At 43.2% G+C, this 11,990-nt stretch overlaps 1 protein-coding gene across 1 annotated transcript; it reads right to left on the bottom strand.

The window, feature by feature from the left end:
- Window positions 1–6: 6 nt before the first annotated feature.
- NIPA1 (NIPA magnesium transporter 1) lies at window positions 7–10,998 on the bottom strand. The gene is given in 7 exon segments (XM_057368096.1): window positions 7–913; window positions 2,204–2,364; window positions 3,548–3,638; window positions 7,513–7,560; window positions 10,658–10,910; window positions 10,913–10,971; window positions 10,974–10,998. Coding segments are annotated over 7 exon segments (1,149 nt in total). The 3' UTR covers window positions 7–401.
- Between the last annotated feature and the right edge of the window lie 992 nt (window positions 10,999–11,990).

Below are 11,990 nucleotides of genomic sequence, written 5' to 3'. Positions count from 1 at the left end.
CCCCCCCCCCATTTTAAGGTATACATCACTTATGATGAAAGGTATCAGACTGAGTGCATTAGAAACTGATGTCCTTTGCCCACAGAAATGGTACCAAAGACAAAATACAGGTCTGTTAGAATAGTCAGAGCTTTTCTGATGGACTACCTTTTACAGTGAGGAAATACATCAGTCTCTATGCTGACTCAATCAGAAGTTCCAATTAAGATAATTTATTGTGTTGACTGGGTTACATGGACAGCTGTTGCTTTGAAACTGGATGGAGGCCTCCAATTTATTTCACAWAGGCCACCAAATTGTCAGAGGGCAGTTACCAACCTGAAACCTACTTGAAACAATGACCTAGAAATGAACAGCTCTGCATCCTTCCCTGAGCCATCCAGTTTCCCCTCAAAAATATTTTAATCTGTCTTCATGTTAGGTTTGTTTAAATCTCCAATATTGAAGTTGAATTCCTTGAAGACTTGTATAAGAACAATTCCAATAGATACTGTGGTAAACCCACAAGCCATTCCCAAAAAATCTATGACTCCTACATTACTCCATTCCCTGAAAAGGATGGCTGAAGCCAGCAGGACTAGGGTGGTAAACACAACGTAGTAGATGGCACCAAACACAGAGGAGTCAAAACACTCCAGTGCCTTATTGATGTATCTGAATTGAATGATAATGCTACATCCTAATACTGCCAGAAGTACCAGACAGAGGTATAGAGCCCTTTGACTTGATGGGTTATTGTGAAAGATATCTTGAGCAGCCAGCCCAATGCCTTTTGTGCTGGGAACAGTGAAACTGCCCAACAGAGAACAAATACTGATGTAAACCATGATATTAGTAGGTCCATGAGCTGGAGCTATCCAGAAGATAAGCAGGAGAAGCATTAGCAGCACTATGCAGAGATAACCCACGAAAACTGGAAAACAAAAAGAAAACAARAAAATAGCAAGGTGAGAACTCTTGGTCTTCTAAGGATTTTAGCAGGCAAATCATGTCCTATCAGTGAACTTCAGGTATACATCACAATTAAGATTTACTATTGAATACAGATCCAAATCACTTAGATTCCAGAAATACTGGCATTCATGACTGATGATGTTGTCATGTTCTTTGGGCAAAACAGATAGTCAYGTAGGAAATGACAACCTGTTGCACATTTGAAGTGGATTTCAGATGGCTTTTTAAAATCTTATTCTTTTTTTCCATCAGGACTATACTCCTTAAAGTCTTCTATGACAGATAGAGGGATAACACCTCATTCATAAACRGTTCGTTAAGGTACAGTGTGTGGATCCAGCAAAGAGCTTAAACATAAAGTTAGATCCCATTAAGGTGAGCAAGATGAGTAGAGGCTGTTAGAACAAACATGAGGCCATATCATTTACATTACACCATCAGTACACAGATAAGATTAGTGAAAAACATGTCATGCTTTACAGTTTTAAAGAAATATATAACCAATTCACTTTGTTCAGATTTAAATGGCAAACTTACACCAAGGCATTTGTTTTCTTTTCTTTCTTTGCAGATTTTTTGAATAGCTGATGTGATTAGGTTTGAGTTTCTCTCACTTAAAACAAATAAAAGAAAAACAATAGTTGGCAGCTTAGCTCTTAAGCAAGAAAAAYAAAACTGGGCCTGGAACATATTAGCACCAGTATGTCTTCCAGAAGCTGGTGAGAAATATGCTGAAATGCCTGCTCTGTCTCAACAGCCTATTTCTACATACCTTTATTGTGCAAAGAAATCTGGAAACTTAACTGGTGTTTAGTATAAACTTTTAATTAAAAAAACGGAGATTTGAAGGAGAGAAGAAAGTCAGAATTTTTTGTTTTGTATAAACCAACTTAAATTGAGATCCTAGATTTATACTTGTCATCTCTAAATAGCAAGATAGACTTTTTCATAATGTTATAAAATTTATTACAAGTTCAACTAGTCATTGTTCTGAGCTTGCTGATCAGGATAATGTTTTTAAAAGTACCCACATTGTCCTTTCTGCACACGTGACTCAATAAATATGACAAGTTCTAAGTAGAGCAGGGCATAGTTTTCTCACAGAAAACCTGTACAGATTTGCTTCTGTCATGTCATGATTTCTTCAAAAGTCAATGTGCCTACCTGGTAGAAGTGGTAAGTCTCTTCCTCAAGCGTGCTCCTGCTCAACCTCAGAAAATCATTATGAATTAATGAAAAAACAAACTACCTGGATTTGTAAGCTTCTCTTCAAGCTCAGCCTGAGTCGTTACACTCTCAGACTTCGGGGAATGGATGATGAGAACAACAGACCCAGCGCAGCTCAGCAAACATCCCAGCTTGCCAAGAATGTTCAGTTTCTCTTTCAGCAAGTAAGAAGCTAAGATGGACCTTTGACAAAGAGRAAGAAAAATAAACATTTGACTACATCCTGTTAATAATGTTCTAACAGTGCTGTGCCATATGAATTTCCCTTTTATAGGAATACAATCAAATGTCAATATTTATTTCTCACTTAGGAAGGATTCATCCATTTGCAGGTTTACTCAATCCTTGACATCTAACCCYAGGGAAAAAACACAAAACAACACAACAAAACAAGATACAAACCCCAACAAAACTCCTAGCCACAACACCCCAAAAAACAAAACCATATGACCCTCAAAAAACAAAACTCCAAACAACCAAAACCTCCCAAACCAGACATCTGACCCCCAAGGCAGACATCCACCCATAGCTGAACTGGTGAGCTGTCACAAAACCCCCTTTTGTAGGTGCTAGGCAGTCATGAGATAAAAGTGGCCTTGGTTACAAAGATCCCAGGGCTCAGCTCAGACATGTAGCTGACTAAAGTATGCAAAAATATGTAGCCTAGGATAAAACAATAGGTTGTAAATAGAGCACCATTAGTGTGCTTCATAGTGATGGAACTAGAGCCACAATTCAGCAGGYAATAGAAAAATCTCGAGGCAATGCACAGCTTTGTTTTTGAAGAGTTGTGCTTTTTCACTGCACTAGCCCCACAACTGTAGTTCAGCTATTCACAAAACATTAATCGCATATTAAGCTCCTTAAACTTACTGCCTTTTCTGTGCCTCCCACAAACTAAACTTTTAAGAAGCTGGGGGCATGCATATGCAAGGGTCTCCCTTGCTTCAGGAATAGGGCCAAATCCAATGCAATGAAAATCAGCACCAATAAACAGACCGGGCYGTGGACAGTGGGGTAGAGAAAGACTGAGACAAAAGGAAAGATCCACATGGTAAGGGAACTGTGAACAAGAGAATAGGTAGAAGAGTCCAGAACAACCACACTGAAGGTACAAAAAAAAGGTTTATCTGTTCCAAATCATAGTGATAGCTAAAGCAGAAGATACTCAGGAAAACCCTTCTTCACCACTGCCTCCCTCCAGCCCAGCTTTCCTGGGGAAAACAGGAATAAGTGACATTATAACACATCATGAACAGCCATAAGCCTGATATTTTCAGTGGACTTCCAGTGAGCACTGAGTCCATCTGATATTTTATTAAGTAGTAAAAACATCCAGATAACAACAAGGAAAGCAAACTCTTACCCAAATGGAACGCCAAGAGCTCCCAAGGGCGTCACTAGCACAGTTGGGACTGCAGTATACGCCAAGAAATTCCCTATTTGACCCAGTGCCACTGTCAAGAGAACCAAAAATAAGCCTTTAAACTCCTTTGTAAAAATAACTAATCAAAACTTGCCCAATACTGTTTGGGAAAGACTGACTTAACTGGAAAACAGATGTTACAATTTGCTTAGTTCTATTAATTTTGCACTTAAACAAAAGGGCTGGAATTCTGCTATTGCTTTTTTGTATTTCTTAATACAGGATTTATATTAGGCACACAAGAGTATCTAAGTGGGCAGTGTAAATAATCTCATTCATAACTTCTCTAAGTTAAACATAAATAAGACTATGAATTAGGAACGCTCATGGATTATACTCAAATATCTCAGTATTACACTCAAATATTTGTATGAGGAGGGGTAAAAGTATACATATAATCCATTGTTTCATCTTGAGAATGTGCATTCATATAAAACAGATGTATTTGATTACAGTTCCTAACAGCAGTGTTACTTTTGGGTGAGGGAAATAAGGACAGTGCTCAGAAATCTTCTAATGAAATACTAAGCACATGCATAAGGGCTCTTCAATACTCTACATCAAATTTTCACACCGCTATGTAACGTCCTAAGTCATTCCAGACCACTGTAAAAAGAACATGTTTGACAAACCACAGTAACAGCCTCAACCTTATTCTTCTTCCCTCCAATAAAAGCAAATTCCAAGATACACCACACTATTGCACATCGCAGCTGTGATAACAGTTTCAAAAAATAAAAGCTGGATGTTTCTGCAAGCACTGGCAAGTTTATAATAGGTCAACATACTTGCATAGTTACAGGGTCTGCAGTAACTGGCAAGAAGCTTGAGATTGAGCACAAATTACATACAGCTCAAATTTCCAGTTGCTGTTAAAAGCCATTATCAGCATTTAAAAACATTTCAAGAATCCAAGATGTCTTTATGCTCAGGCTGGCACTGCCCTCAACTATCAAATGTCGTTACCATCATCCTATTATTTACATCTGCAAAGCGCTGTGCAAACRTTAATTAATTTACCAATTTAGCTCACATTATCAGTAGAGCTGAAGACCTGTGTAACCTACAGGAAATATGAAGGAGACAAACGAACTTGTAAAACTGCAGAGTATGGCAAAATTATACTAATGAAATTCACTGAGGCTTTCTCTGTATGCAGGAGTGAGCCAGAGAGGTTGATGAGCAGCATTTCTAAGACACAAGAGACAGTGGTGGTCTCCCTGCCCCTAGGAACAGAGTAACTCSGTTATCAGCCTCAGGCTGTTTTGAGATATATGCGGCAACTGTGGCATTATCTTCGAGGCACCTGAAGGCATTGGGGCAAATCYTGGATGGAGAAAGGTGCACAGCTGGCACTCTGCTTTTCTGCAGATTGCATACATTTCCAAATTACTCTGATAAAAGGTTGCTTTYTTTGGAGGTCAGGTGTCTTAACTTTCTCTTGGAAGAACTCTTAACAGATGGCACCAGCATCTATCCATAAATTAGGTCTCTCAAGCTTCAGTCAAATGGAACATGTTGTAAGGCAACTGAACTTACTRGAAGTTTTCCTCATCACCATGGAGTAATAGTCCCTTACCACCACAAATGGACCATAATTTCTCCACCAGGACTAATTCATACTGAGTATTAAGTATTAATACTCAGTAATTGTTACTATCTCCCTGGTGCTGAGGACCTTTGCTGCCAACCTTCCCAGCCCTCTCTGAACATAAATTCCTCATCAGATACATCACTGCTGTAAGTCATTACTTCAGTTCTGGAAGGCACACCAAGCTTTAAACTTGATAAACAGATACCAATATCCTTGCAATACAAAGCTTGATGCAGACTGGCATGTCTCCATTAACAAAGAGACATACAAGACTCCTGCAGGTATGTCAGGGGGTTTATTTCAGACTAACTTCAGCCTGATCCCACCAAGTTAAAGTCTTTTTGCAGCTCACATGCATTATGTTCCTAGAATTCTTCTTTCAACCTTGTTTCATTTTAAAGATCAGTTCAGGAGTTCSAAGCCTGCTATGAAATGTGAAATAATGCTAAACCTGTGATGACAAATAGGAGTTTCACTTCACAAGTATATTCCCCACCTGCAATAAAACACTAATGCAGATGTTTTCACTATAAGAACCAGCCATATCTACACTGCTATCAATACCTGCACTGAAACTAATTAATTAGCCAATTAATTAGTTTAATGCTCATTGAAATACCTGTACACATGCTGCAATCACTCTTTTGACTAYAGAGTAAGGAAAAGTGCCTTAGCAGAATCTGCAGCCCTTCCTCTGAAGTCTTCAGTAATCCAGTGGATCCCAGGGCCCCCAAACGGTTGGGCAGCATTATGCTGAGTCAGCATGCCAACACAGAAACACTTATTCACCATCTGAACAAATACCATGAGAACAAGTTGATAGAGTTTATGTGGGTTTTGTTAGTCATCCAAATTCCAAATTCTCTGCTTGAGAAAATGGTGTCAGCTGCTATAATTTCACCCAGATAACTGAGGATATTGCTAATTCCCCAATACCTTTCCCCAAATAGCACCTTTCTCTGCATCCCACACGTGCCTACCTGGSCCTTGCCATTGCTGTTTATGACTGTGTTTCCATTCTGAGTTTGTAATATCCACAAGCAATTCTTCTTGCTTGGTCCCTCCAGTAAAGCTACTGAGGTTTTGTTTTGAAATACCTGCATCTAGCTACTGGGAAAAAGCCAAATGATACCATTCCCTTCAGCTGTTTTGCCTTCATTCAATTCAGTCAGCTCTTTTAAGCATGAAATTGTTTTCTCTGATTCACCAAGATAAGTTGTGTAATAAAACCTCCCTTATTTTAACTCCTTCTGCTCAGAGATTACAGGTGAGAGTCTCATGAGTGATAAACAACAGTGACTGATGCATAGATGTAATTCTACTTAGGCAGTACTGATCCTATCAGAGGAGGAAGCTGACAAAGAACTACTTCAACACAGGTTAAATTAGCTGAGGACTTTCCTCTGAAGCTCTGTCGGCTTCTACACTTGCTGTGAACTTAGTCCTCCAATGGGATCTATCAGTTTTCATTCCTTTTGCATAGTTTTAGGACAACAAAAAAACAAAAATCAGAGACTTACCTTGCTGCCACAAAACCAGGGGGACAACTGAACTCATATACTTCAAAGAAATAGCATCAGAACTTTTCCAAATACTTCACAAAAGACTGGATTAGAGTCTAGAAGTGGGGTATAATTCTAAGCTTGTGGGTAGAACTAGGGCTGATGTATGTAAGAGGAGAAAGCTTGTTGCTCCCCATGCTCCAGATTCACATCAGAGAATGAACTTGGTGCGAGCAGAGTTTACGAAGATATTAAGGGTAAAATTACACTGATCTCATATCAGCACCACAGAAGGCCTCACATTAATCTTGCAGATTAAAAGCAAAACTGAAACTGTATCTATTGAACTAGAAACCAAAAGAGTCTTTTTTTAATTGAGTCTGGTTAAATGCTTTCTGATCTAAAACATAACATGTGCTCAATGAGCCCTTTTGTGCAGAGCGACAATTTTTAACTCAGCTTTGACTTTTATTAAAAAATGAGCCACCCAGTGTAATGCAGAGACACAAACCATGCAGGAACCCAGAGTCAGAGCAGTGTGGGGCTGCCRAGGGCTGCAAGTACCAAACGGTTTGGAAATGTGGAAAGATGTCTGACTCATGTTTGTCCCAGCTCTTTGCCTCTGCAAACACCACCAGACGTGGTAGCCACAGCAAGAGTTCACCAGAAGTGGAATATTTCTAGGAATGGGAATTTCATGACAAGTGAGTGTGAGATTCAAGATGAAAACACAGATTTCCTGATGTCTCATATCACCATTGAAGCAAAGTTCTCTATAAAAGAAAATTCAAACCTTCTAAGATACTTACTTGCAATAGTGCCAGACCACCATACTATATCAGTTAAGTACGAAGTACCTGGAAGTATAGGAAAACGTATTAGAAAAATATGAAATCGCAATATTGGAACTATAAAACAACAAATCTCAAGTTATTAAGGACCTTCATCTTAACCCTATTCTTCAAGGCAACTTAATGTGAGATTAAAAAAAAAGGAGAGAACAATGTTGGATTTGGTTTATGTTTCCAAGTAAGACAATGTATTAGTCAGAAATTCTGGTTTCCAGTTTGAAGTACCTATGTGACACTAATGCAGCATTGTGCAGAAAAGCTTCCAAAATGTCACCAAATGCTTGAGGGATTTAAACATATGAATTAGAACCACTTATAGGAGAACTGGAAACCTATGGAAACAGAACATGATTTGGCTCATCTTAGTTTGCTAATACAACCTCAATGAAATTGTATCAGAAAAATTGTAACAGAGAAATTGTTTTGGCACACAAATTTGGCAGGACCATAGTATCGCCTGATCCTCCTGCATTTAAACATTGGAAAGTGCTACAACTGAAGCTTCTGAATTTCTGACATGGTGCCCCATTTCAGAGAGGAGTAAATACTCTGTATTGTCCTTAGYGCCTCCCAGACTGGAGGGTGATTATTTTCACTGTCAGACTATAAGTTCTTGCCTTGGGAAGTGCACAGGTGGAACCTGGGCACCACCTAAGTCCTGCTTCTGTAGAACATCAATGCTCATGACCATTCCTAAACTAAAGCATGGCCTTCTCTGAGCACAACCTTGGCATCATGTTCTGCTCCTGTATTTTGCTCCTCCTTCTAGCAATACAGCTCTGCATTCATTTGGCAAGATGCCCTCCCAAAAGCCACTGGAGCAGTAGGCAATATTATACCTACTCTGAAATCCCAAATGAAAGAAAAACGCAGTCACTAACTCTGCAGACATGTAAAGTATTAAGTGCTTGGAAATMTCACTTTTCATACAATTGAAAAGAGATGAAAAACAACTAATGACAACGGCCAGCTTTAGAGTGGGCGTAGTAATTTTTTAGACTTTTATTACTGCATTTAAAATAAAAAACACTGTTGGGGGCAGAAATTATAGAAAATATTGACTCAAGCAAGGTAACTTTGCAAAATATTTGTCACCCACTGCTGTTTCTAACTAGACAAGGATGGCTAATTACATCAATACTATATTATTGATTCAACAGAGATGACAGAAGAGACTTGAAGTGCCTCCTTGTTAATTATACAACACCTGCTGAAGACAATGGAAAAAAGACATCATCTGACACTGGCCATCTCAGACTCACAGCTCCARCTGCTGGAGTCAAGGCAGAAGCCCACTGCTTCAAAATGTGAAAGACAGAGAAACCTGGGGTATTTTTCTGGATGCCTCCTCACTGAGCATKCCAAAAGAACATGCTATGAAATGCTCAGCAAGATGCACAAACACAAGTAATAACTTCAAAACAGGAAGTTTTACAGCTGCTAACACTGAGAAAGCAGGCACACGCCCACCACTCACTTAACCCAGTGCTCCACTGAAAGCTCTTCAGGAGTAAGTGGACTCAAAATGGAAACTTCTTCCATCTGCCTTGGKATGCAAAAGTGTTTCTTTCTCTTGTGTTTTCTCATTGTTTCCCTCACAAAAAAAAATAGATTTGTATTCATGATGAAAATGTGATCTCTCTGGACAATAAAAATGAGTTACAGCCATCTTGGAGGGAAAGGGGGACTATGCTTGCRAAACAAAAGTTTGTCTGATGCCCTTAACTGTAAGGTCATTGTAGAAAAAGCAAAACAAACTTTTTAGATCAGGCTGCCAGGTGGCAGTAACATAGTTCCAAGCTTGCTTTGCTCCACTGCATTCACCCTGAACATATTAGATGCAGCAGGCACTGGAAATGCACTGCTGCTTGAACACTAACCGTCTCGAGTACAAATATTTATTTGTATATTATTTGAATATGTACATATATGCACACATTTACATACGTGCAATGTATATAGAGAAAATACCATGCACGTCCTGGTCCCTAAAAAKGACTTTTCGTAAGAAAGAGTTCCTAGAATCTATGGACACATGCTCATACACAGACACCATCACATACAAAAACAAATGGCTATTGACCACAGTAACACAATTCAAAGGTCTCATGAGACCTGTGTTTATAACCTTCCCCTTACATAAACGCATGACAGTAAAACCAAATAAATTAAAAATATAGAAGGATCTTCACACTTGTGAATTTACAACTTTGTTTTGGCTAAACTGTCTATAGACAGCAYAGTCGGTTCCTGATTATGTTCACCTCAGGAAATAATAATGAGGCATGGGATTTCAATATGAAAAATATAAGAAATTATTTCATAATTTTGATACTGGTCTGTCTTTTTTCTCAAGAAGCAGAAATCACCATGTGACTGATGCAACTTGTCGTGTGTGTCTGTAGAAGAGCCGGAATAAACAAGCGACAAGATGTGCTGGTGCTGATCACGGCAAGAAACTAGCTAAGCCACAGAAACTGGCAGTGAAGTCCCACGAGTACATGAGAAAAGAACAACCTGCGTATGGACAGAAGAGCATACATCACACGGGTCCCCAGTGCTGTGTTACAGAGTGACAGACCACCGCGCTGACCATACATCGAGAAGCTGCTGCTGATGCGCATGTTAACAGCCCCTCGCCGCTCTCCATCGCTAACACATCCTGACTGACCCTCACCGGCCGCCTCATTTATCACCTCCCTTGCGCCTCGATCGAGTCAGGGACCTCCGATATCAAACAYGTTTAAGGTGACAAACTGAAGCCGGTTCCCCGCGTCCAGACACCGGGAAAGCGTCCCTCGCTCCAGACGACACGGCCACCCCCGACACAGGCTGTGGTGCCCGCCCGCCCTTGTCCCGGCTCCATGGCAGCCCCCGCGCCTGCTGCCCTTCGCTCCGGGCCGGCCGCCGCCGCAGCGCGGGGAAGGGCTGCGGGGCGAGGGGGAGCGGGGTGCCCCGGGCGGGGGGATCCGGCCGGCACGGTGCCGGGGGCGACGCCCCGCACACCTGGGAGCCTACCGGGGTTCGCGGGGTGCGGCGGGCAGGCCGGCAAGCCCCGGGAGGGTCGCTCCCGCCCGCCGCCACCGCAGCGCCGGGCCCCTACCTCTCCCGCGGGCCCGCACGATCCCCTTCTTCTGCAGGACGAAGGTGGAGCCGTTCACCAGGCTGGAGACCACGGCCACGCTCAAGCCCAGCGACACGGCGGCGGGGCCGGGGCTCTGCGCCGCCCCCTCGCCCGCTGCCGCACCGACCGCCGTCCGCATGGCCCCGCCGAGAGCTGCAGGCGCCGCGGCTGCCCGGGCCCAGCGCTCCCGGCAGCGGCTCTGCGCCGGGACCCGCCCTGCGCTGCGCTGCACCGCGCCGGGGGCGGCTCCGGGCGGGGACCGGCGGCAGCCGCGGCTCCTGGCGCCCGTCCCGCCGGGGATGGCAGCGGGGTGACGTCATAGAGCGGCAGCTGAGCCCCGACGGCGGCGTGACGTCACGGCTCCGTGGCCGCACCGCGCGGCAGAGGCGGCCCCGTGCCGCCACCGGGGGTCCCCGCCTGAGGGGATGCCGGGCGGGAGCGTCCATGGGCGGGGGGCGCGGGACGAYGTGCAGGGGGATGCGGAGAGCAGGGCGGTGTGGAGAGATGTGCAGAGGGATGTGGGAGGAGAGGGGGATCACAGCGGGGCAAAAAGATGCGGAAAGAAAGAGGGATGCGAGGAGACGTGCGGAGGGCTGTGGTCTGCAGGACGGACGAGTCCCGCCGGGCCAGTGTTTCTGGCGTGGGAGCAGCGCTCTCGCTTTCCCGTGAGGTTTTAAAAATTCCTGTCGGCTGCCCTTTTTGGTCCCCCCGAAAACGTGGGGTGTTGCGACGGCAGGGCCAGGCGGGGATCAAGGTTGCCATTACAGCCCCACCGTGATCTGGAGCTGCGGCTCCATCCACCCTGCTCCCGGCCAGGTCGATGTCAGGGCAGAGCTGGACWATCAGCAGGGCCCTGTGCGGCTACACACTGGGAAAGCTTGGCCTCTGCCAGGAGTCATGCACATTGCCTGAAAATTGTGGGACCCATAATCACTCCAGCARTAAATGCCAGAACCTACATTAATTTCCGGGGAAAAGTTCACTCTCTTCTAATGGCACAGGGCAAGGTCAGACACTCAAATTTATGAACCTCCTCTCTCAGCTATCATTCAGCATCTTACAGGTTCTGGGAGGGCAGAACATAAGCCATCCTGCCATCACAGAGAAAGGCTGGAGATCCCTCTACAGCAATACAGCTGGGCCACTGATCTCTCTCTGAGGAACTTAGTCTCCCAAAGATCAAGTGCTGAGCTGAAAGCAATCTTCCTTGYTCAGCAGAAATATTTTGTAGCAGGTATCTCACTGCAGTTGTTACCATTTCCAGATATATGTTGAAATAAATCAATCCATAATGGATTCCTGTGGCAACATC

The sequence above is a fragment of the Malurus melanocephalus genome, unplaced genomic scaffold (assembly GCF_030028575.1).
Source record: "Malurus melanocephalus ecotype Western Australia unplaced genomic scaffold, MMel_1.1 scaffold_88, whole genome shotgun sequence".
NCBI classification, from domain to species: domain Eukaryota; kingdom Metazoa; phylum Chordata; class Aves; order Passeriformes; family Maluridae; genus Malurus; species Malurus melanocephalus.
The sequence above is the reverse complement of the archived record's forward strand: the minus strand, read 5'-3'. Positions and strand labels throughout refer to the sequence as shown.